Source organism: Geospiza fortis, unplaced genomic scaffold (genome assembly GCF_000277835.1).
Source record: "Geospiza fortis unplaced genomic scaffold, GeoFor_1.0 scaffold85, whole genome shotgun sequence".
In the NCBI taxonomy this organism is placed as follows: Eukaryota; Metazoa; Chordata; class Aves; order Passeriformes; family Thraupidae; genus Geospiza; species Geospiza fortis.
The window spans coordinates 869,601-889,787 of NW_005054358.1; the positions used below are offsets into that span (position 1 = coordinate 869,601).

General features: G+C 51.8%; 1 protein-coding gene across 11 annotated transcripts in view; it reads right to left on the minus strand.

The window, feature by feature from the left end:
- Nucleotides 1–873: 873 nt before the first annotated feature.
- The window catches only part of ZNF618 (zinc finger protein 618), an 84,615-nt gene continuing 65,301 nt past the window's right edge, over nucleotides 874–20,187 (minus strand). For 9 of the 11 annotated variants that reach the window (XM_031059277.1, XM_031059273.1, XM_031059274.1 and 6 more), the window contains 3 exons: nucleotides 15,755–15,832; nucleotides 10,424–10,528; nucleotides 874–9,653 (listed from right to left, as the gene is read on the minus strand). In XM_031059277.1, the coding sequence (XP_030915137.1) occupies nucleotides 8,140–9,653; nucleotides 10,424–10,528; nucleotides 15,755–15,832 (1,697 nt within the window). In that variant the 3' untranslated portion in view covers nucleotides 874–8,139. The remainder of the gene's footprint in view (nucleotides 9,654–10,423; nucleotides 10,529–15,754; nucleotides 15,833–20,187) is intronic. The other 2 variants (XM_031059275.1, XM_031059271.1) reach the window with 1 other exon arrangement.

The following is a 20,187-nucleotide window of genomic DNA, read 5'->3' on the forward strand; positions in this document are numbered from 1 at the left end:
GTCTCTGGTTGGTTTGGAGGTGGGGCCTGGAGCTCCAGGGAGCGTCACAAGTCCCAGTCCCAGCTGTCAGTGCCCCCTCACCAGCACATCCCTGTGACCCCCGTCCCTGGTGCCCCTTTGGGCTCTCACCATGGGCACTGCCAAGAGCTTGTCCTGGGAGGAGCCCAGTGCCCACCCAGTCCCCAGAGCCCCTGTTCCCCCAGGAGAAACCAATCCCAGCTGGATCTGCTGGCACAGGTGGGATCCCCGAGCAGAACCTGGCGCTGGCATTGAGGCTGCTGGCACAAACACCCTGAGCTGGGCTGCACCTCCTGGTGGGGGAATCCCAACCCCGAGGGACAGCTGGGGGCCTCTGGGCTGCACAAAAACAGCAAAGAGAGACAGGAGCAGTTCATAGCCCTGGCAACTGAGTGTGGGATACAGGATGCTCTGGGAAATGCTCTGGGGGGCTCTGAGTGCCCCAGGAATACGGGATGTGGAGCTGTCCTGCTGCCCAGTTTATGTGCCTGTGAGCTGCCAGAGGGCAGGGATGGATGGGATATTGGGAATTAGGAATTGTTCCCTGGCAGGGTGGGCAGGCCCTGGCACAGGGTGCCCAGAGCAGCTGGGGCTGCCCCTGGATCCCTGGCAGTGCCCAAGGCCAGGCTGGGCAGGGCTGGGAGCAGCCTGGGACAGTGGGAGGTGTCCCTGCCATGGCAGGGGTGGCACTGGATGTCCCTTCCAACCCAAACCATTCCATGATTCTGTGGGATCCATCAGACACCCCTGCTGGGATCCAGGTCACTTCCATGGATGTTTTCCCTCCTCACAACGGCACCGGGGATGTCTCAGTCACAAGCCTGAAATACAGGAAATATAGAAAAGCCCAGACACTTTTTTTTCCCTAAAGGTTGTTTTATTGTAAAACCATAAATACAACACTGACATGAAAATCCTCAAGCAACGGATGCTTTCTTACAGTTACAGTTTGTCTTCTGCCTTGGCATCAATTCTGAAAAGAATGTTGCAGAAACATGTCTCTAAGGTATTTCCAAATAACCGAACTCTGGCCTGGAGCTCGGCCCCTTTGGAAGCTAAGTGGAACTATTCCTCCTCTTGTGGAATATTTCCATTCAGACAGCAACAGACTTGTAAAAACAGCAACATTTAAACACCTTGATTTTTTTTTTCTTTAATAATCCTTTTCATTTGACGTCAGTCTAAGTTTCAAACAGCACTGAATTTATTTAGCTGAAAAAAAAACCCAAAACAAAACAAAAACAAAACAAAATCCTAAAAAGAAAAAAAAACACCTCAGAACTTGAGTTGGCCTCAAGCGTTCGCATATCACAATGAAAATCAGCAACTCAACCCCGTGCAATATTGCTCTCTAGTGAGTCATTTGATCCACACCAACAATACATGAGACTTCAAACAGGTTTTGTTTTGTTTATTAACACAGCAAGTGTGACATTAGATAACCTTTTAAATACAGTACATGGTACAGCGCGGGGCCAGCTGCCCGCACGTTTCCCGTTATGAAGACAAAGCCAGCGGTGGCGGTTTATAAAAATATTGTGTTGCTACAAAAGTATAAATTAATGCTACCGGTATTAAGAAATATTAAACACATAAAACTTATAAGGATTAAGAAAAATATTCATTAATACCTGTAGAAAACTCTGGCCTAAAAAAGATATTTTTTGTATATTTTTTGTATATTTTTTTTTGTATTTTTTAAGATGACATGGTCGCACTCGCAGCGCGGGTGCTCTGTGGTATTGCCTAGAACATCTGCATCTACAGAAAGGAAGGAAATGCACACGAGTTACTGAGGGCAGGGAGGGCCAGGAGGGGCAGGAGAACATTAAATCCTTTGCTTGATGAAACGAGTTCAGCTCCCAGGAGGAGGTTTGGGAAATGGAACTTACGAGTGAGGAACAGCTTCTCTTTTCAGACTGGCTGCAAACAAGGATCTCCTGATGTTTGGCTGTCACCATGACACTGTCTGGCTACGGCGTGGACCACAATCCTCACGGCCTGGGCAGAGTGTTCCCCCCACTGACAGCCTGGGCTGCCACCTGCCACCACTGGGCAGGTCATCCACTACCAGCTTTCCTTCAAACAATTCAAAAAAAGGAGTATTAAAGTACCAGTAAGCTTCAAGGGACCATGGAAAACAGCTCCTAAATCTGCTGCTCCTTCCAGAACACATCTCCTTCCTTGAGGGGGAAGGTCCTTCTACACAGCAAGGGGAAAAGTTATCCCTTCTCCCACACCCCCAGCCCACTGGAAGAAACAACCCCAGCCTATCCACAGACACTGCAGAGACTGCCACGAGAACCCCTGGGAGGTGAGAACAAGGATTTGGGGCCAGTGAGGCTGGAAGTGCCTTTTTAAGGGGCTTTGGTTGTAAAAAGCAAGGGTTGGATGTGTCATCAACAATATTCCTACAATATTCCCATCATTAAGCCTGAGTTGCTCATCTGGGTCCCACTGTCAGGAATGCTACATAAAATCCTGCCAGTCATCATTCCTTGTTTCAGGAGCCAAAAATTCCAACTCAGCTGCCTATGGATAAGGAACCCCTCAGGGTCTATGGATACACTGTTGTCTATGTGAGCAAAACTCTCCTGTCGAGTTACAAAGGACTCAGAACAGGAAAAAACCTCAACTAAGCAGCCAAACTAAACCTGAAATTAAAAAGAAATCCCACAAACATTCAATAGATACAATTAAATTTCAGGGCAACCCACTGTCATTGGTTCGCCATTTCTGGCCTAGCGTAAGAGGACTGTCCCAGGCCTGTCTCACGGAGCTCAGCTGGGCCTCAGGGTTTGTTCAGGGACACTTCCAGAAGCCCCAGGAGGTGACAGAGCAGTGAGGGGACAGGTCCCACACACAGGGAGTTCTTATTGCTACAGAGCGACAGCGTCAGCTCTGACACGGGGCACAGGGCTCAGCCGTGGCTCTGGGCATTCCCAGGGGATCCCAGGGATCTGAGGCCACGGAGCAGCAGAGGAAAGCTCAGCAGGAGCAGGCAGACACTGCACACCCTCCCCACGCTGATCTCACAGGACATTTGCTCCTCCACTGGCAGCTTCCCCTCCGCCGCCTCCCTCCCTGCTGGAACGGGCTGAGGGATGCACTGGGAGCTGGCAAGGGCTTCCTGCTGGTGATGAGTGGGAGGATGGGGAGGAAAAGGCTCTGTGAACCCTCCTGGAGGGCTCTGGGCAGGAACCCGGCACTTCCCACCCCTACACCCAGTTCCTTTTCTCTTGGCGAGGTCCAGCCAAGTGTTTATGGAGCGAGCTCCACTCTGCAGCCTTGTCTTCAACAACAGAGCTCAAAACACCTTTCCCCTCAGACCCCTCCCAGAGGAACAGAGTTCTCCTCCCTGAAGAGATTTCCCAGAATCTGCCTTTAATACATTTTTTTTTTCCCATTACTCCTAATTACTCCATAGGGAACAGCTTGTCCCTTCCTGTGTGATGCTCACAGGAGGCCCTGCCTCTCCCTCAGCCAAGAGATGCCATCAGAGATCCAAGTCTCTCCTCAGCACAGAGCAGCACTCCCAGCCTTGGAGCACCTTCCTGGCTGCTCTTTTAATGCATTTTGATTCACCAGCAACATGGTGCTGCCTAGAAATGCCCAGGGCACCGTGGGAGCAGCAGGAGGTTCCAGTCCCCTGTCCTGTGCTCACCATGGCCAGAGTGGAACTGGTCCCTCTGAGCAGACTCTGCCACCAACACAAACATTTTTGGTAACTCCTTCCCCTGCTAAACCTTCTGGGTTATTGCAGACAGTTGGAGAAAAACCACCCAACCCACCTGAGCCATCTCACTGGACACTCCAATGCCACCATTCAGAGCTCAAGTCATTTCCAGAAGTGTCTCCCCTCTATTTTCAGTCATTGCCAGGTTCTGAGAGCATCTGCTGCAAATTCATTTGCAAAAGTCACATAAGGGTCATGACTCCCTGAGCTGCTGCTGGACATCACGTCTGTCCAGCAAGCACAGATAAACCAGTGCAGGTGGTTTGTGTGGATGCTTAAACCAGTTCAGCTCAAAGTTAAACTGGCTTAACCAGCAATGAAGGAACAACTGAGTTAGACAAAACCTGAGCCCACAGTCAGCTTTCACAGAAAGTTTTGCAGATTGCACCAGTTCAAATCCACCCACAGCAGTTTTCTCAGCACAGACAGAGAGCTTGGACAGCAAGGGAAGCTCATCTCAACTCAACCCAGGTGCAAGACACCAAGTCCATCCTGCAAGCCAAACACAACCACTGCCTACTGAGAGGCAGGAGACAGCTCCTTCCTGACCTCCTGGCTGCTGCACCCACACAGAAACAACCTCCTCAAGAGCTCTGCCTCTATCCCACCCTCTGCAGTAACAAGGATGTTCAGACAGGCCCTTCCCTCTTGGAGTTCACCTGGTGGTGCTTGTTCCCCACCTGACGGTCAGAACGCTCTCGAAGCAAACTGTGAAGCCAGGAAGAGTCTGCAAGGTCAGGCACAGTCAGCAGCAGGAACAGATGGATGCCTGGAGGCCACACACCATTCCTGCACCCTGACACATTTCACAAGGGAGATTAAAGAAAACCAACAAGCAGAAGGCAAGTTCTCAACATGACCCATCAGAGGATGATCCCAGTTCTGAGGACTTCTCCTCCCAGCTCAAAGGGAGCAGAACCTCACAACAGCCCTGGCCAAACTCAGAGCCTCTCCTGAGCAGTCTCCCAGCCCAGGACCAGCAGTGCTCCCTACAACACCCTGGCTGCTCCTCACCTCTGGGGCACCACAGAGCAGGAGCTGAGAGTTTCCAAATTTCAGACCTTGGTAAAGTACTTTTGCTCCTCAGAATGTGAATTCAAGCCTGGAAGAAGGAAGAAGTAAGAGGAGCAAAAGCTTGGCATTGAAGGTAATTGCATGTGCTCCAGATGTGCTTCTCTGCTTTTACTGAGGCCCAAGTGACCGTGAGAGAGCCTGGAGCAGGCCCAGCACAAACAGCTCCTCTGAGCTGGGCACCCTGCAGCCATGTGCAAGTCAGGAAAAGCTGCACCTTCCTGCACTGAGTCTCTGGAGAAGGGGCTGCCCCAGCAGCCCCTCTCCTCACCACCTCTGAGGATGCTCCACTTTAGGCCTTTAGGTTTTCTCTTGCTTTTGCAGCTGTTGAGTTTTTAAGTCTTTGGGAGAATCTCATCTGCCTGACATCACTGCTTAACACCCATCATTAGTGCAGCTACAACTGAAGTTGCCTCAGAGGGGCAGTTTTTGGGATGGGGGAGAGGGCCAGTCCATCCCTCTCTTTGGTCAGCACCACCAGAAAATGCCAGCTCTGGTGCCAAACCCACAGTGTGAGAAGGGAAAGGGGAGGTGGGATGGGAGGTAGGGGTGGCTGTGGCCTTCCTGCATGCATGCCCTCAGTCTGCACCACTGCTGGGCACAGATCCCTGCAGTTTGCCCAGCTCTCAGCTCCAGGGATTTACAGCTGTGCTAACTCTGCCCACTTCTCACCCTCGATGCCTCACACAGACAACAACAACGAGCCCGAGTCCACAAATTCCACAGAAATCATCTACATGTCCCTTAGCAAAGGAGGGCTGGGGGCTGGAGCTGTCTTTCCAAAGGAATCCAAGGGCTTTGCATGTTCTCCTGAGCATCAAAGAGCTCCCAGGGTCTCAGGTGAGCCACACAAAAAGGTGTAACGTGCCATTAGGAGAAGGAGCTGCCAATCCTGATCCCTGTGCCATCAGCTGAGCTGTGTGGTACCCTCTGTGCCCACAGCTAATCCTGTTTGGGGACATGCACCGGCCAAGTTTTCCTGCTGTCAGGTACCAGGGGGCCTGGCACACATCTCACTCCCTCAGGATTCATTTCTGTCTGCCACAGGTTTCTCCTGCCCTGCAAACTGCTACCACTGGTGGCTGGGCATGCAGGATTCGTACAGGAGAAAACAAAAGCAGCAAGAAGGAAAGCTGGCCCTACAAGCAACCCCTCCATCAGCCACTGACAGGGAAATCAGGAGTCCAGGAGCCTCTGCATGGCAGCTCCTGTTCATGTGGCAGGCTGTGTGCTTTAGGCAAAAACTTAACATTTTAGGAGACAATGGTTTTGGTCTGATGGCAGTAACAGTGCTGAGAGGTCAACCCAAACACCAGCCTCAAGGCAATGGAAGGCTGAAAGGGCTGGAAAGGGCAAGACAGCTGGTGCCAAGGTCTGTCCTCGTGAGCCTGGCGTGGGGAAGGGTCCAGTGTGCAAACTGTGCCCCTGAGTCCTGTGGCAGTGCAGTGTCAGGGAGTGCCTGTGAGGTTCAAGGCATCTGCACACAAAGCCTGAGAGATTGGGTTTGCTATTTCTCATGTCTTGCAACTTGCAGCTTCTCTTACAGCCAGAGCTGGGCAGGTGGGATCCTGGTTTAACATCTGCTCAACAGCAGCACTGCAGAGAGGGTCTCCAGTTTCCCCCTGCATTGCCAGCCAGCAGCAAACTCCCTGTGCTGCTGAAGGGCTCCAGCCTGCTCTCAGCAGGGCCAGTGCCTCCTCCTGACCCTCCCACGCCACTGGGACCACAGCTCCAGAGCTCCTGGAAGCCCAAGAGACTGCTGAAAAAAGAAAATTTTGCTTCAGTTTTCTTCCAGGAGACAAGTCCCAGCAGTGAAAAATGCAGTTTGTCACCAGAGGTTGGGAATTGTCCAAGAGGCACCAAAGCTGGCAGAGCCTGTCCAGCAGCCCAGGAGCTGTGCCTGCAGGAGCTCTGGCCTTGGGGACAGCAGAGTGACCAAGATGGTTTGGGGTTATGGGGATCTCTAATTGCATTTGGGGTGAGCCAGTTACATGTGAACATTTCGGGGCCCGCGGCCTTCCTGGCCAGAACAGGTCAGCAACAGAACAAGTAGTGTAATGCACTGTAGGTATCAAAAAGACATTCGTGCCACTAGAGGAAACCATTCCAAACAAAAAGGGGAAGATATTCTTTGCACTCAATCAGGAGCACTTACATTCAGAAGGATCTTTGAGCCCATGCACTTCTCTAAGCTTCCTTCAAACCCCAGTTTGACAAAACTGGTGAGCTTTGTTCCCCTGAAAAATCATACACCTTGGTTTGTCCTTGGCCTTGGGAAGGGTGGTTTGTGTGTCACTGAGACACTTTTTAACAAAAAGCTTTAGGTACAAGGGTTCTCTGGCAGACCTGGCAAGCTCACTGGTGGCCCACAGCCACCTGTGCTATCACCATTTGCTTTTCTTGGTTTCTAGGCTTTGCCACATAAACAACTGCTGTGGTTCCCATAAGAACATTATTTAATTGCAAATGGACTACTCTAGAACAAGTCTGAGAACACTTGATGTACAAAATTCACAGAAAAGGTAATTAACACCGGGAGTTCAGAAAAGAAGTTCTGCTGTAAAAAAATATAAAGCCAAGAAACGCAACAACTACTGACAGTTTCTGCCATGAACCATTTCTCTTAGTTTGAAATCAAACTTATAATCACTTGCTGCCATGTTAAACTCAAAACTGGGAGTAGAGACAGAGGAATAACTTTTGTTTTTTGGGAAAAAAAAGGATATGGAAAGGTTAAAAATAAAATTAAGAATAAAAAACCTGAAAGCCTCCCTTCCTGATTTCTAAAGATGCCGGTGTTGATGGAACACAGCTGCCCTGATTCACGCACCATGCCAAGAAGGCTGCAGCCAAGTGCCCTCAAGGTGTACAGTTATTCAAAGGAGCAAAGTCCAGTGCAGAACTGGTCTGGTCAATGGAGTCTGATTATCCATGGCAAGATGGCCCAGGGGACAAGAGGAAAGGTGGGGTGGAGGAGAAACAAAAGAAACTTCAAGTCACTTTAGATCTCAGCTGCCTGAAGACTTTAGAACATCAGCCTCCCATTCGTCTGCCCACTTGAAAACATAAAAAGTCTGTCAAGTCCACACACTATCTATGGAAAGGAGCACATTCCTGGCAGAGGGCTGTCTCTCTCCTGTGCTCAGCTTTCCTTTCAAACTTAATTTTATATATATTTATATTTTTATATATATATAAAAAAGCACTTGGTTTCCAGGGGCATTCATAATGAGGTCCACAGTGTTTAGAACTTAAATTTCTTTTTCTTTGTTTGGAACAGTGTTTTAAAGTTTTGTTTTAATTAAAAGAAAGTCTTAAAGCATGTTGGACTTCAAAAACATGAGTTTGTTCATGTCTTCTGGACTGAGTAGCCGCCTCCTTTTGATCAAGAGCGCCTGCTCACACATATTTACACATTCGCTCCTGGCACCCACAGCAGGCACTGCTAAGAGCCAAAAGGCCAGCTTGGCTAGTTTCGTATGCTTTTGGGTAACACACGACCAGTACTGAAACAGGTCAGGGGTGGCCTGGAAGAGAGGTTCTTGCAAATAATCATAGACTTCACTTTTCCCAAACCAATCTTCTTCCTGAGCTGCGGTGGCCTCCCCTGCTGCACGAGGCTTCTTGGTTGAAGGTTCAAATTCTGCTTCTTCTGCCCAGGACTCTTTCACCTCATTGATCAGCTCACAGACCTTGCCAATGATCTCTTCGTGCTGGTAGGGCGGGACGGGCCGCAGCTTCTGCTGAGGGTCCAAGATCATGGCTACCTTGTGTGCTGAGTGAACTTTGAAGTTCTCCTTCAGCGCTTCCAAGAAGAGGTGACAGAGTTTGCTGACCACACCAGCATCATTGGCTTTGGAAGTGAACAGTTTCTCCAGTTTGACGTAGGTGGGCAGCACCAGCTGCAGCGTGGGCCGGCTCTCGTTGCTCAGCTCGATCACGGCCTGTTTCACCGGCGCCAGGATGGCTGCCAGGTTGCTGAGCAGGTGTTTGTTCAGGTTTTGGATGAGGTTCATCTTCTTGGCCCTGCTGTAGAACTCGCAGATCTGCTCGTAGCGCTCGTGGACGAGCAGCAGGGAGTCGGTGACCGAGTTCCAGCAGGGCGGTGGGGAGGTCTCTTCCAGGGAGCCAAAGGTCTCCTTTGAGAGGCCCGTGGACCCTGCCAGGTCTTCACAGACATTCAGGAGCTCGATCACCTCGTGCATGTTGCGAGCCTGTAGCGTTCTCTTGTTGAGCACGCTCTGCACCACTGAGTTCAAGGCACAGGCCGAGCAGCGCAGGCACATGCCCGCCTTGGAGAACGCCGAGGAGTTGACCTTGCAGTCTGTCACGTACACCGTCCTGATCTCCGACATCACAAACTCCGACAGCACGTTCTGCACCCAGTGGTGGATAAAATCACCGTTGTCTCGAAGGTCCATGCCCTTAATGCCCAGGACGTAGCTCTTGATGTGGTTGCCTTCCACCTGGTAGGCAGTGAGGATGTAGCAGGAGTCGGGGCCGACGCTCTGCGAGTGGCAGGTGACCCCGATGCCGAGGCAGGCGTTGCTGCCCAGGGCGCAGGTGACTTTCACCTTCACCTGGTTGTACATCCGAGGCAGGTGCTTCAGAGCCAGGGTGTTGAAGTTGCCCAGGATCTCGGTGACGGAGAAGGCACCGTAGCGAGCCCCGCTGTCCACCAGCGTCTGCGCCAGCTTGATGAACTCCTTGCCGCTGAGCACGCTGAGCGCGCCCAGGTCGGTGCACATGACCCGCAGCAGCCTCTCGGCGATGTTCTGCCGCTCCTTCTCCGGGATGGCGCTGTTCCCCAGAGAGCCGCTCGCCGGCGCTGCAGGGAAACACAGCGGGCACAGAAGGGACCAGGTCAGCATCACCGCAGCAGGAGAGAGCAGGGGACAAGGCACACAACAATTCTCAGAGACCCCCAGAGAGGTGGGACGTGCCCAGATGATGGAAGAGACAACTCCAACCTTGGATTTGTTCTCCCAGTGTTTCTGGACTGAGGAACCTCCAGAGACAGGCCCTGCTCTTGTCACAGCAGCAGGGAGCAGATCTGCAGCCTGTCCCTGGTGTGGGGATAGTCACAACTCAGCCCAGATGGAAAGATGGACATCAAACCACAGATTCCCAGACTGGTTTGGGTTGGAAGGGGCATTAAAACCCATCCAGTCCCACGCCTGCCATGGGCAGGGACACCTTCTACCGTCCCAGGCTGCTCCAAGCCCTGTCCAACCTGGCCTGGGACACTGCCAGGGATGCAGGGGCAGCCACAGCTGCTCTGGGCACCCTGTGCCTATGTCACACCATGATGACCGGATTTGTTTTTTAACTCCAGGCCAGAAAGTCTGACCTTGGATCAGAAGCCAACTTCTACCAGGAGCTATCAAATGCATCTTCCTCACAAACCTTTCCACCCACCCCAGGGTTCTTTGTTGCACTTCTGTAGTGGGAAGGGGTACTCTGCTCTGCCAAGTAGGACATGATTTAAAGTGAAATCAAATACAGTTTGGTGAGGACAAGGGCCTTGTGCAGTGTCCATCACTGCTGCTCCCCTGAGGCACCTGTTGGACAGGGACAAAGTGAGAAGCTGCTACGTACTGTTGTTGGCATTATTTCTTTGGAGCTGTGGCTTCCACTTTTCTTCAACCACGGGGAGAGGTGACCTGGGCTGCTGGCTGGAGGCAATGTTGTTCTCATTGTCAGCTGCGAGGCAAGAGACAGGGAGGGGTTAAAAGCACAAAATAATGCTTAAAGCACAAAGAAGAGGAAACTGCTCAACTGCTCAGCATATGTAGGGCTCCTCTAACTAAGGGGACAACAACCCACCACACTCTCTATGGCTTTTAGGCAGCTTTCAGTGAGCTCACACAGCCCCCTCAGGCACCTTGAAACTGTCTCTGAACTCACAACCTATCACTTCCCAAAATGTGACTGAAATGTGCCACATGTCTTCCTGTGCACCAGGGACGCTGATGCCATCAGCACACCCTGGGGAATGTCTCCTCAGGAGCTGAAGCTGCACACCAGGAGCAATGGAAGCTCAGCCTCACTTGGGCCATTCATTTACTTCCAAAATGAGGTGGAACAGACACTGATCCTTCTGTCCCCTCCCTGCCTCTTCCTGCACTGCAGGTGGCTGCCCTGTTCTCTCTGGGAAGCACTTTGGTTTGCAAGTTGTGCCCAGCTCCTCTGGATCCAAGGGTCTCACTGCAAACTTCTTCCCCATGAAGAGCAAGGGCCCATCTCCTCTGGGGCTCTCACTGCTGCCTCAGGCTGCAAACACAAAGCCAAAGTCTCTGGAGTGTGGACCAAAGACCATCCCACCCTGAGGCTGCAGACACCAAGTGCGCCCAAAGTCTTTGTGTTTGTGCTCCCATTTCTGTGTGTGTAACTGGGCTAAACATTCTGGCTGCCAGTCTGATGGGATCTTACAAGAAAATGCAAGCAAGATCAGTAAAGTCTGTATTGTATCCATGTTTTCCTCTCCTGTGCCCCAAGAATTTCTCCCCACCCTCCAGCGGAAATTCTCAAGTTCTTAGTGTGCTTCAGTATGAAATGGTGCTGTGAAACAGGCTGTGAAGGAGCAGTGCACAGTGAAATGGGCTGGAAGAGGAAGCAGAAAGATGGAGAGACTGATGACCAGGCTGAGCAGAAGGATGGAAATAAAACCAAGGAAAAGAGAACAGGCCATTTGCTCATCACAGCTGGACTCATCACACCTAATTCTGGACCCCTGTCAGACACACCTCTCTTTGAGGTGGCCCATTAGGGCTCCTTTTACACTCAGGGGTGCCACTCATTCACCCAGGCAGAACTGGATCCTCTCTGGGAGTGAGAACCACCATGGTGAGAACCACCTGAACTGACTCTCCAGTGATTTTACAGGGAGTGCAGACTGCCCAGCTCAGGTGGCAGCCCCTGCAGCCTGGGGACACCAGCACAGAGTGCACTGACCCTGCCCTGTGCTCTGGGCAGAGAAACACGAGTTGGAGCAGTGCCTTGAGGCACCCACAGCTCTGCCAGGCTGCTCCGGGGGCAGCAGGACACACAGGACAGGGCAGAGCTCTGCTCTGCTCCATGTATGCCAGCAACCCGGGAGAGCAGGGACACCAGCAGGGCTGTGATGGAGCTCCAGTGCTGTGCTCCTTCCAAGTCCTCTCCAGGTGAGCAGCTCTGCCCTTCACTGCCAGGCACTGCAGAGTGCCCATCACCAGGCACAGGCTGCTCAGTGGGCACTGCACTGGCACAGGTGGGGCAGTCCCCCAGAGCAATCCAGGACATGACCCAGAGCAGCCTCTATGTCCTGGGCCCGTGTGTGCCTGGGGAGCTCCCTGGCCAGGCTGGGTACCCAGGGAGTGCTGCCAGGCTCAGCTGCAGCCAGGGGCTGGCCTTTGCAGGTGTGCAGAGATGTGAAGAGCACGAGGTGCCTCAGAGGGCACCAGTGACCACATGGGACACATCACCTTTCCCCCAGCATCTGCCACACTAATTGCTCTTGAGCCAATGTCACCGTTGTCCTCAACTCCAAACATCTGTGCGTGGGCAAAGGAAAATGCTGGGTAACTTTGCCTGCTAACTTTGCTCATGGTTCAGGCCCTCCTTGTCTTGGTGAGGGATGGGTAGGGGGGAGAAACCCTCTGTATTTCCTCACCATAACTCTTTTATCTATTCCCTAATAATAGGGGATTTATTATATACAAATATCTGCTGGCATTCAGAGTGGCATTAATGAGATTTGTACATTTCAGCCTCATCTTCCTTATCAGGCAGTCTGTGAACTACACAGATCATGGTTCTTAATTTTTCTTCATGCCTCCAATCCTTTAATCCAGGTTCAGCCTAGTCCTCCTTTTGTTTTTTTAGGCCTAGATTGTAGGAAGGGCATTATATGGCAGCACTCTACCTGAACAAAGTACTCTAAAGGGAGTCAAAGCTGTATATTGTTCAGTGTAATTACAGAACAAATTCCTCTGCCTGGTGCTCTGCTGTTCTATTTCTGCCTTTCGGCACCCAATTTACATTCTAATTGCTTCTCCTCACTATGTAGCTGCTTTATGAAGCTATAATCTCTCCTTATTACCTTCCAGCCTCAGGGCTCAGCCCTCTGAATGACTCAAGAGCCAGTATGTCCCTGATTTTGCTTCTGGAGGCCAGCAGCACGTTCCCTGGCTTCTGTCCCTCGTGAGAAGGGTCCAGGGGAGGCAGCACAGCCACTGGAAGAGATCAGCCCTTTGCATTAGACAGGACAAAGCAAACTGGGCTGCTGAACACATGAACTGAGGGAGCATTCGACCCATACTGGCCTCTTGGCTCTCTGCATCCCAAAATGAAACACTCCCTGACCAGGGACAAACCACTGCCATGCCTGAGTCCCCAGTCCCTGCATCCTGTGCCACCAGCCCTGCTGACCACTGCAAGGCTCCTGCACTCCCAGACTTCAGAGACGTTGGGGCAATGCTGCTTCTTGGATATGGAAACCCCAGAATCCCAGACTTGTTTAGGCTGGAAAAGACCTCTAAGATCACCCAGTCCAACCATCAGCCCAGCCCAGCACCACATTCACCACTGAGCAGTGTCCCCAGATGCCACATCCAAGTGTTCTCTGAGCACTCCCAGGGATGGCGACCCCACCCCTGCCCTGGGCTCAGGGTGCTTGAGAACCCTTCAATCTAAACCTCCCCTGGAACAACTTCAGGCCCTTTCCTCTCGCCCTTGTCAGTTGTTCCCTGGGAAAAGAGACCAACCCTCACCTCACTACAACCTCCTGTCAGCCTGAAGGCACAAAGTGCTGCCAGGGCACCTGCAGGCCCTGTGTGCCCTCAGTGCTGCCTGCAGACACAGCTCACCCAGAGCTGGGCACCCACCAACGCTGCCCACAGGGCTCCTGCCTCTCTTTTGGCTTTGCCCTCATCCCACAGCTGCACACGGGGAGGGAGGCAGAGCTGTGAGCACAGGGCTGCCAGGCACCACCCGAGAGGCCACGGGAGGGGACAGTGTGAGGCACTGTGAGGCACAGAGGGGACAGTGTCTGACACGGGCACAGCCTCGGGGGCGCTGCAGGAAGCAGCTGAAGGAGACACGGACACCTCACTGTCACTGCACCAGTGAGACTTCAGCAGGAGGAGCCAGGCACAGGATGGGACTTGCAAACAGAGCAGGGAGCAAGGAGAAAACAGAGCTTACCAAGAGAATCCTGAGCTGGGCAGAGGGCATTTACCCATTTAGAGCTACGATGTGACAGGAGCCCTATCACAGATACTGCTCCCTCCACCCTGTTCTGTGGCCAAAGTAACCCAGGTGAAAAACCACAGGATCCCAGACTGGTTTGGGTGGGAAGGGACCTTAAAGCCCATCCAGTGCCACCCCAGCCATGGCAGGGACACCTCCCACTGTCCCAGGCTGCTCCCAGCCCTGCCCAGCCTGGCCTTGGGCACTGCCAGGGATCCAGGGGCAGCCCCAGCTGCTCTGGGCACCCTGTGCCAGGGCCTGCCCACCCTCACAGGGAGCCCTCAGCACCACCCCTATGGGTCATTTGTAAAGAAGAAACAAGGAGGAAGCTGCAGGTAGCACCAGCTTAAAATGTGCAACAGCTCAACCTTCAGTGAGCTGCCCCTGTCTCCTCAGCTCCTGTGCTTGGTGTCACCCAGAGCTGTAACTCAAAATGTTCCATTTCAGTGCCAGAGCCCAGAGCAAGAACAGGATGGTCAGGAACAGTGTGGAGGCAGCAGAACTGCCATGGACAGCAAGGACAGACCCACAGCCAGGGAGTGAGGCTGCCCTGCCCTGAGCAGAGTCCACTGCTCCTCGGGGTAACACAGAGTCCCACTACTGCACAGAACTCCAGTGCTCTACCAGAAACACAAACTCACACCTTCTGCTAACAAACAGCTCTCAAAGTCTCAGTGTAAATCACACAGATGATAATCAAAGTAGCTGCTGAACAACACACAAAGCCTGCACTAAGATTTGCCAGCAGGAACTGAAATGGAATAGAGGAACCTCATGGAAGAAGAACTCAAGTGACACTATTAAATTTAGGATTAAAACTAAAATAAAGAGCAAGATAAGAACTTTGATTAACATTATTACAGAAAGGAAAATATACTTTTCCTCAAGCCTCTTGTCCTCCCATGCCATTTTCCTCAGGGCTTGCATCTGCATCTCAACAGAGCAGCTGTCTGTTGGAGAACACAGGTCTGTCAAAGGGGATTTAATTGTTCTTAAAACTGTGCTAGTTCACTTGAATTCAAGAGGGAAAAAAAAAAGAAAAAAATCTGCCAATATAAAATGAATTCTGTTTCTACATTTTTGAATATGCTGAGTGCTGTCTTTGAAACAGGTTTGGCTTTGAAATTTTAAAATCATCTCTTATGTATCAAGACAGGAAACAAAACCAGTGATTTAGAAACAAAGCACTGGAATGATTCTTAAGAATTCTCATTTGTAGGTAGCTGAGAGGGAACTGAACACAGCTGCTGAAATGGCAAATTCTTCTTCTGAGAACACATTTCAGTCCTTTGCAGAACTCCAGGAGACACAGGCACAGGACAGGACTTGTGTGGGCAAAGGCTCTGCTGCCCTGCTCCATGAGAGCCATCCCTTTGGCACGAGGTGGGGTTTAACTTGCTGGAGGAGCTTATGCAGTGAGGATTCTCTGGCTAGCTCTGGATAAAGGCAATGAGCAGTGTGATGGACTCTGAGCTAGCACGGCACACTCCCTCTCTCCCTGTGGAAAGGAGCAATATGTACAACACACCCTGAGCCTCTGTGCTCCAGCCTTTGAGGGATGACTGTGTTTGTTGCAGTGAAATGACTGGGGCTGTGGGAATGGGGAGCACTGAGAGCCCTACAGACACACATTGGGGTCAGCACCAGGCAGCAGCACAGAATTTATTCTCTGCTTGCAGCGAGTTAAAGTGCCCAGCTTACCTGCGTGGGACTGCATGTGCTCCAGGAGATTGTTATAAAACTGGAACTGGATTCCACAAGCTCCACAGGTGTAAGGCTCTGTTTGGGAGAAATCAGTTCAGAAGAATTACACAGAGTCTGCAGGGAAGCAGCACAGGTGCATACCTCAGTGTGCAAGCTGCGGGCACAGCGAGCGGGGCAGGGCCCGGGCACGGCTCTGCCTGCTGGGCTGGGCTGGGCACCTCCTCCTGCTGCACTTCACTGCCAGGGCACAGGCAGGGCACTGCAGGAGGCCCCTGCTGCCGTGGGTGGGCATCTCAGGGACCTGCATAAGTTTCTCCGGGAGGCTGCCCACTGGCCAGGTCTGCTGGCCCAGGCTGCTGCAGCCTGCCTCGAGCGTGTCCCTGCTGGTTTGTGCCTGGGAGTAAAGCCTGCTGGACTCATCTTCCATCCAGGTCTGTCCAATTCCAGTGTCTGCTGCCCCTCCTGAGTGAGACAAGGAGCACTGGGTTGTGACAAATGCTGTAGTCAGAGGCTGGGGGTGGAGCAGTGCCATGGGGGAACTCAGCTGGGGCTTTGTGGCTGTCACCAAGTGCAGTGACACCAGGGACTGGTGGGTGCCACGGGGCTGGGTGGCAGCAGGATGCCAGGGAAGCAGAGGTGGAGGGCAGGAAGCACAGGAACCAGGCCTGTGCCTGAAGGCTGCGAGCAGAGCAGGAGAGCCGTGTGCCAGAGCAATATGGACGAGCTGGAGTGAGGAAAGAGCTGGGTGCAGAGCTCCCTGGTGAGCTGGAAGATACATTTAGCCCTGTTCTATGTTGAAAGTGCATTTCTTCCACTGAATTAACCTAAAAGCAAATGTTTGCAGTTGCCTGTCTAAACAGTATCAGTAGAGTGCATGGTTGACAGATGTGATCCCAAACTACAGTGCTGAAATTTGGGAACACTGCAGTTTGCCTCAGTCCCTGCAGCCACAGCAGCACTGCCACCTCTCACTGGGGCATTTTGTCCCGGAGCAGCAGAATGGACAAACATGTGGTATATGAACAATTGTGGATACAAATGCCTGGCACACACATGGAGCAGAGTCTATTGCTACAGTATTTCAGAAGTCTAGATCTGAGTTTGAAGAGAAAAACATATTCTGCATCAACGAATAAGCAGAAGTACCAGCACCCAAGACAGAAGAACCAAACCCCAGGGAAGCACAAGGCTGCCTATACCTTGTGAGAAGTCTATCTCAGAGAGAAAACCCCAGAACCCACCTCAAGACTACAGGAATCCGTGAGGAAAAACATAAAAGAGAGCATGAACAAGTCTGTATAAGCTGTACTTCTATGCTGTGAGGTCAAACCTTTCCCACAGAACCTAGAGCCTCTGGAATGATGGAGCCAGATCTGCCTGGAGTTGTGCTCAATGCTTGAACTCACTGTGCCTGCTCGTGATGCTGCTCCTGGGCTTGCTGCAGCATGGAAGTTTGGAAATTTGGTACTTAAGTAACTGTGCTTGTGGAGAAAAGAGAAGACTTGGACAGCTGAGTGGCACATGGGGATTTTGGTCCTTGGGAATTAGCAGGGACTGGCTGTGTCTGCTGAAATCAGCAGTGAGGTAGTTGTGGTACAATGCCACAAGAGGTACAATGCAATCTAATTGTTTTGACTTGGTTTTAATTGCCAGAGAGGAGAAGGCTCCCTGTGGGTGCATACCATCCCTCTTGGGCTTGTATTTCAATGCCAAAGACCTGTGTTACAGACACACCTGTGCCTCTGCTGCTCATGGAGCCCAGACTGCTCAGATGGCAATGCCTCAAACCGAGGGGGCCTGACTGCCCCTTCAGGGGTCAAAATTAACCTGTGAATATTCTAAGGAAAGCAGCCACACTTCTGAGAGCCTGCTGCTGACAGGCCCCTGGCTGTGTGACCCTCTCTCCCTGCCCCTCCACCAGAGGGGAGAGCAGCCCCTGCCGTGCCTGTCAGAGCTGCATTAAGGCTGCCAGCCCAGGTGTCACCCCACGGTCCCCTGGACACTGGCAGCTCTCCTGTGCCAGCCACACCTCAGCAGACACCTGCACTCCCTTCTGCCCCCTGCCTGCAGTGCAGAGGGGGAGGCAGTGGGGGAAGCCCCGCTCAGCACTGCCAGGGCCCTTCTCTGCCCCACACAGCCCCAGCTGCCCTGGGAGCAGGACTCCAGCACAGCACAGCTCTTCCCCAGCTCAGTCACAGCCTCAGCAGCAGGCAAAGCCCCCATCAAACAGCACTCTCCAAGCTCCACATCTCCCACACTCATTTTGCTCTCCTGTTGCACTCACACTTCCTTCTCAGCTCACTTTGTCTCCCTGAGCTGCTTCACCTCCCTCCTGCTGTATTCTCAGCTATTTTATCAGCACAAACCTGTGTTATTTTTCTAGCTCTCTCCTTGCCTGGCTCCCCCTCACCCCTGCCCAGTCTCTTCTAGGTTCTCCCATCTGCATCCAGCAGGCTGTGACCACCAAGGTCTCCAAAGCTCTTCATCTCAAACTCCTCCATTTGGCACCACAAATCTCTGGCTACTCAGTGCACAGTGAACTGGTAAAATCTCTCATTTGTGATTCTTCTCAGAAAAAATGTGTTGATTTTCATCTCAATTCCAAAAGATACCCCTTCTTTTCTACTCCAGAAATGTCCAAACTTGGAAACAAAATCACCACCTATTTCAAAAGCTAATTTCATATTCTGAAAATGCCAAAGCATTTTCTAAATAATTCTGACACAAAGACATACCGAAGTTTAAGTTTACCACAAATAAAACTGAGCCACGTTAAAAATAAGCATAAAATTTAAATTCACCCAACAATTCCAAAGTATTCCAGGGAGCAGGGGAAGGGATGCTTGGGAGGATGTGCAGAATCCCCACGGGAATGAATGAACTCAATTCCCTTCCCAGAGCTCTCTCAACCCTCATCCTTCTGAGCTTTCAGCTCCTGAGCCCCTCATGCTCCGGAGTACAGAGCTGGGAACAGTCAGGCTGGCTGGAGGGAGGGTGGGATGTGCCAGGGCTAGAAGAGGAAGAGGGATCTGGAAGGTGGAGAGAAGAAAGAGGCAATCTGTATCCCAAACCAGGGAAAAGTCTGTTCACCTGGGCTGGTAATCCAGTAAATCCTCCCCCCTTTGATGTCTTTTGACCATGAACTGGAAAAGTTGTCAAAACTGCTTTGCACACCCATCTGAGCCACACCTGTGGCCCATTCTCCTTCTCTCCCACCACTGCTGGACCTCTGCTTGTCCTTCCCCTGGGAATTTCAGCTCTTCCTTACTCATCCTTAGGGATCTGCTCTCCTTCAGGTGGGCTGAGTTCAGTAAAGGGCCCCAGGTCTCTCCTTTTGCTCTCTGTCCTTCTGCTCCCAGCTGCTGGTGGGACAAGGGAAGCCCCCTGTGCTTGTGGAGGTGTTTTCTGAGAGCAGGTTTCAACCAGCAGCTGCTGAAACCTCTTCAGTGTCCTGAGCCACACAGAACTAACACTCACATCTGGTTGCACCATTTAAAACGTCTTTCCCCAAGGCTATAATTAGACCCTTTTAGCAGTGCTTTACCCAGTGAGCAAGGCCCCAGCTGTGTGAGGCAAGGCAGAGGAAAACCAGCGCCTGTGCTTGGGTTAAATAAATCACTCTAATTCCCATGTTAACTCTCATTGCCACATCTAAGCCAGGGAAAATAGCAGAGCCTGGTCTGAAGCCAGGAGTGAACAGGAGTTGAGAGCTTTAACAGAAAGTTTCAGCAAGTGCCCTGAGGTGCTTGTGCAGTGACAGGCACCCAGCAGGGTGTCACCATGGCTCAGCAGGGACAGCCCCCCAGGCTGTCTTTCCTCAGCAGTAAAAACCCACATTTCAACACTTCTGTCCACATCTTGGTGAAAAACAAATGCAGAACAACTGTGAGGAAAACTTCTCAGCATTTCCACCCAATGTTTCCATTGGCTTTAGCTTTACTAACAGTGAATTGCACGTTCCCTTTGACACAAACCCATGAGACAAGGCAGGAGAACCAGCAGCGGGCTCCTACAAAAACACCACCACACCCCAAAATCAGTGGAAGCTTTTTGCAAACAGACCTTCTGTCATTTCCAGCCAGCTCAAACAGTAAGAGGTAACAAGGTGCTCTCGAGTATGCTTGGAAAAGGGGAGTTCCAAATTCACCACCCTTGTCAAACGTCTCGGCATTAATTGGATTTCTCTTCCTGCATGAACTCGTGTTCTCAATAAAGCCCTTGGTTCCCCCTCAGGTTTGGAAGAGGAGAAGAACAGCTGTCCTCCTCCCCACCAGGGCCACGCTCAGGGTGTGGCACTCAGGGCTGACTCACACCACCAGGCTGGCACAAATCACCCCAAAGCCAGTGCCAGGAACCAAACACACTGCAAGGCAAAGGAAGAAGCTCCACCTGCTGAAACATCAAGGCCACAGGGCAGAATCTGCAGCAGA